The sequence below is a fragment of the Arachis ipaensis genome, chromosome B06, assembly GCF_000816755.2.
Source record: "Arachis ipaensis cultivar K30076 chromosome B06, Araip1.1, whole genome shotgun sequence".
Lineage (NCBI taxonomy): Eukaryota > Viridiplantae > Streptophyta > Magnoliopsida > Fabales > Fabaceae > Arachis > Arachis ipaensis.
Window position 1 is genome coordinate 26,723,857 of NC_029790.2, and position 5,753 is coordinate 26,729,609.

General features: G+C 32.2%; 1 protein-coding gene across 1 annotated transcript in view; it reads left to right on the forward strand.

Moving 5' to 3' along the window:
- Positions 1 to 5,208, forward strand: part of LOC107648144 (cation/H(+) antiporter 20) — an 8,316-nt gene extending 3,108 nt beyond the window's left edge. Inside the window, exons 3-4 of the mRNA XM_016352127.2 lie at positions 3,240 to 4,190; positions 4,545 to 5,208. Of these exons, the coding sequence (XP_016207613.1) occupies positions 3,240 to 4,190; positions 4,545 to 4,955 (1,362 nt within the window). The 3' untranslated portion in view covers positions 4,956 to 5,208. The remainder of the gene's footprint in view (positions 1 to 3,239; positions 4,191 to 4,544) is intronic.

Here is a 5,753-nt window from a genome sequence, read left to right on the forward strand (position 1 = left end):
AGACTAAACATATAAAAAGTCTCATATTAAGAAATCAACAACTGATTTTTTTTTTTTATAAAACTTTAAACTTTTTAACTATAATAATTAACTTTTGTGACCATAATTATTTTTCCAAGATTTTGCAATTCATTATATTAGTAGTTTCATTGAGAGTGTACCTATTTTTTCTAAGTGGCAAATTCCTCCAAATAGCATATTCTTTTGGATGTTTATGATCTTCCAAAACGATGAAAGATACACTTATATGACATGTAAATCTAGTACTAATTTAGGACGCTTATAAGGGCGATAGTAATTTATAGCCAAACCCCGAAGGTTGCAAATTAAGGCACAAGAGTCTTGCTCACATTATCGATCCTTTGACCCTTATTAGTTATTGTCTACCAATCTATGAAGACTGTATTGCGGCTAATGTATCCACTACTAATCATGTGTATATTTAGGTCTAGTCCAAATCGCACACACATTTTATGGATCAAGATTTTTTGAGGTAAGAGTGTTGATAAAGTGAAAAAATGAAGAGTCAATATTTTTAAATTAAGATAGCGAAATTTTTATACGAGAAAAGTTACAAAATTAATAATAATTAATTTTTCACTTTATCACTTTATTAACTCTCTTATTAAATTATTTTAGAGTATCTAAATTCTAATGTTTTTTAATGCATTGACGACAAATAAAATTTAAATTATATTGACCACTTTAATTTGTAAATACCACTCAAACCTTTAGTTATTAGACATTCCTAATAATTTTAATATGATCACGTATGAGGTGAGTTACACAGTAAGAATGGTATAATTTTATTATGGGAAAGTACGAGGAGCCAATGGAATATTTATATAAATATGGTTGACCTAATTAAGAGTTTGCTGAGGATGAATTCTATCTTTCTAATTTGCTCTAATGATGATATTTTTAAAAAATTGTATTTATAAAAAATTCTCCTCTTTAAAAAAATGAAAATAAAAGAATTGTCCTCGACAAATTGTATTTTTGAAAAATAAAAATTGCAATTTAGAATTATTAATTTAGAAAATGTCTCCAACAATTTCTTTTTGTTTTTTTTTTCTTTTCATATGCTCGTAAGTCATCCATTATTTTCATTTTTTGGAATTTCACCTATCAACCAAACCATATTAAAATTCGTTTCCCATCTATCTATCTTGTGCCTCTACAGGATATTTATTTTAGAAGCTAAGTTTTACATTATTTGGAAATATAGCTATAATAAATAGTAGCCTTTCCCAAATAACACAGCAATAACAACAACTCTAGGCTTATATCATAATACCTAAAATACCTGAGTAAAACATAGGTTCATGGATTCTCTTATCTGTATCTCATTATTATTGTTAATTTCCTCCGATGAACCATATAATAAATCTTAGCAACTTCAATAATCTAGATTTAGAAAGTAGAATAAGTACTCGCATAGTAAATCTAGGCCTAGCTAGGACACACGTGTAGCCATTTCGACCACTTCAATCTCGTTTTCGTTTTAGTAAACTCCACTTTGTTGCGTGTAATTATTAAACTAAAACTTTACTACTCGTGCAGGGAATTTATAATTGATTATAGGATTATTTCCATGTTCACGATTACATTGACGACACTAAGGTAGCGTTTGGTGGAGAGACAGAGACGGAAAGATTGAGACTGAGAGACAGAGACTAAGAGACAGAGATTGAAATAAATCTCAGTATTTTGTTTGGTGTAAAATGGGAGACAGGAATTGAAACAGGAATGAAACTCTAATTTAATTTGCACAAAGGGTAAAATTGAAATTAATTAATTGAAATTAAAGTATTTTAGGTATAAAATGTTATTAAAGTTTCAGTCTCAATCTCTAAAAATTTCAGTCCCCTGTGTCCCTACTTTTTGGAGGTACTGAAATACTGAAATTTTAGAGACAGAGACAGAAATTTTAGTACCAGTCTCTGAACTAACAAACACGATACTGAATCTCAGTCTCTCAGTCTCTGTCTCAGTACCTCAAAACAAACGCTACCTAATAATCACCCAAAGCATTATTCATCAATTAGATTTTTCAGATGTTGATCGATATTTCATTTGACACTGCGTCTGGGCTTACCTCAATCATTAGTTAGCCGCTACTCAGCAACATCTAGATTTCTCAGTAATCATGGTTCCCGTGACTAAGTGATTCAAAAAAGTTTTGAAAGTTTTATTTTTTTTTTTATGTTATTTAAAAAATAATATATTAAATTTTTATTTATTTAAATATTTAAAAAATAATTAGGAGAATAAATTAATACTTTTAATGATTATTCTTAGATAAAATGTTGGTGTTGTGTTTGGTAAGAGACTAAAGAGATGTTAACTTTTGCGGAGATGAATTTTTAAAAATATGTTTTGTTTCTAAAATGTAAAATTAGTTAAATGGTAGATATTTTAATATTTTAATTAGATTCTAAATATGAATATCGGAAAAAATATTTGCTAGCTAATGAATTTTTTTAATAAGATTTCTATCTAAATTTAATCAATTTTTTTTATAAGAAGATTTGAATATATGTGATTCTTGAAGGTCATGCAATAAGAAAAAAGTATGCTTAATTTGTATTAAAGGAAACTTCCTAGTTTGATGAAGATTCTAGTATACAATGTGAAAGAAAACCTTTTTTTTAAGTATAGGTAAATAATGAAAATATTAAATAATGTGAACAATAGATATATTGGATGTTCATTTTATTAAATGTATATATAGTTATTTTAATATTAAGATTTATAAAATTAATTTAGAGGTATAATGTGTTTTTATTTAATTGATAGTTGTTCATATTATTTAAGATGGTCGTTGTTTACCTAACACTTCCTTTTCTTTTTACCTACTATTACAAGATCAAGCGCAAGTGAGGGATGTGTTTACGGCTATGACAAAATTTTTATATCCAAGAAACAATTTCCCTACTGAAAGGCAAAATGATCAGGGAATATAATATGTGCCTAATATATCTTGTCAATATTGTTAAATTATAGTAAGTATTGCAGTGGTCGTATTCTTCTTTTCTTCTTTTTTCTTTTTTTGGTGAGGTGAAAAATTTTAGAGAATGGAGATTTAATTTAATGATATACTAGACAATACTAATCAAATAGCGTCCTGTATATTTTCCTAAACAATTTGGGCAAATATTTATGAATAATTGTGTTGATTCCATGTTGATCACTTTACATCAATTCATCATGATATATATTGTTGTACATATTCACAGGTTCTAAACGACGAGATATTTGCAATCTTGGTGCTGATGGCATTGTTCACAACCTTCATAACAACCCCAATGGTGATGGCCATCTACAAACCAGCACGTGGCATCGCCATGAAGACCCACCGCAAACTCGGCGACTTAACCTCCAACTCCGCCAGCAACGAGAAGAAAGATGAGCTCCGAATCCTAGCTTGCGTCCATGGCCCCGGCAACGTCCCTTCCATCATAAGCCTCATTGAGTCAACTCGCAGCACCAAAAATTCCTTCGTCAAGCTCTTCATCATGCACCTTGTCGAGCTTACGGAGCGATCCTCCTCCATCATCTTGGTCCAACGGGTTAGAAAGAATGGTTTTCCGTTTTTTAAGCGGTCGCGCAATGGTGAGTGGCGCGACCGTTTAGCTGGAGCCTTTCAGGCCTACGGCCAATTGGGCCGGGTGTCGGTCCGGCCCACTACTGCAATCTCTTCTTTGCCTACAATGCACGAGGACATATGCCACGTGGCGGAGGAAAAGAGAGTGACCATGATCATCCTGCCGTTCCACAAGCACTGGAGCATGGAAGCTGATGACGAGGATAATGGTGGGGCCCACGAGGTGTTGGAAAACCTGGGCCATGGATGGAGAGGGGTGAACCAGAAGGTTCTCAAGCACGCGCCGTGTTCTGTGGGCGTGCTAGTGGACCGGGGTTTTGGAAGTGGGTCGCAAACTCCAGGCCCAGATAGCACGATGGGCCAACGGGTTTGCATCTTGTTCTTTGGTGGGCCGGATGATCGAGAGGCCTTGGAGTTGGGTGGGAGAATGGCTGAGCACCCTGTAGTTAGGGTCACTATTATCAGGTTTGTTGAGGAAGATGAATTGAATGGTAAAAATATTGTGTTACACCCCTCGCCAAATGCCAATTGCGACCAAAGTTATAGCTTCTCAACAGCTAAAATGAACCGTCAAATAGAGAAGGTAAATAATTACTATATTAACATGCGAATATATTTGTGCCAATTTATTCAGATATTTCAATATTATAACTTTTTGTTAATAAGTTATCGAAAATTTAATGTAATCTTTTAACACTATTTTGATTATCAAAAATAGTATTTATATGTAAAAAATCAGTTATTAAATCAGTCATTATGTATTTTGTGAATAAATACATGTATTGTTTAATTCAATATGTGTTTTGTATTTTATGTTAATAGTTGATTGGATAACTAATTTTTTTATTTATCTAGTATGTAAATCCATATTTTTATTTTATTTTTATCAATAACATTGCATGTACTAATAAATAGTTGAATTTAATGGTTCTTGTAGGAGTTGGATGAGAAGGCAATGGGAGAGTTTCGAGGGAGATGGGGAGAGATAGTTGGGTATGTTGAGAAGGCCAGTGAGAATGTTGTGGAGGAGGCACTAGGCATAGGTAGAAGCGGAGATTATGATCTTATAGTAGTTGGGAAGGGTAGGTTTCCGTCGAGTATGGTAGCAAATTTGGCGGAGAGGCCGGCAGAACACGCAGAGTTGGGTCCCATAGGGGATGTTCTTGCATCTGCAGGGCACGGCGTGGTGACGTCAGTGTTGGTAATTCAACAACATGATGTAGCTTTGACTGATGAGGCACCGGCATTGAGGGTGTTACATGGTGGCTATGACAATGCCAGAGGGGATAATGATTCATCATCTAGTGCTAAAGAAATTTCATCAGTTGACAACAATGATATAGTGTGATGGTTTTCTTTAAGCTCACTTTGGTTGATGAAAATAGAAAGCAAAATTACTTATTAGTAACGCCTGTCTAATAATGTACAGTATGATGTCCTAAGAGAAAATTAAAGCAAGCTGTTCGAATATGTGAAGTAATTAGTTGGGACAGGTGTTATACATATTATAGCCACTGATGGATCTAATGTTTGGAGCAAAAATAATACACATTATTATCAAAGGATATAGTGAAGTAATTAGTTGGGACAGATGTTATACATATTATAGCCACTGATGCATCTCATGTTGGTAGCAAAAATAATACATATTATTATCAAAAGATATATTAATTCAAAATAAATAAAGGTAAAAGTGCACATCAGTTATTCAAATAAAAAAAATTATATTAGTCACTAATTTTCCTTTTTTTTTTTTAAATTTTGAAAGTACTTCTCTTTTTGTTTTTATATTTTGAAAATGTTGAATAATTGTTTCATTAGTAATTTGATTAAATGTCTCTTTTTCTATATATGTAATTAAACAATCATTCAACCACTTGTCGATCTCCCATTCGATTATGAAGTCGACTTTTTATGATATTCATAATAGAAAATGTTTTTTCAACTTATGCTATTGCATCAGGTAAAATTAAAGCTAATTTCAATAGGAGAAACACCAATGGATAAATAATATACTTTTTTGTCTCAACTAACTTTTGAGATAGTCCACTAATTCCATTTATATTTGAGAATTGATCATCAAGATACATATCGAATATAAAATTCTCAAGTTGATTAACAAGTGTCAAAAGTTGAGTAGAAGAGA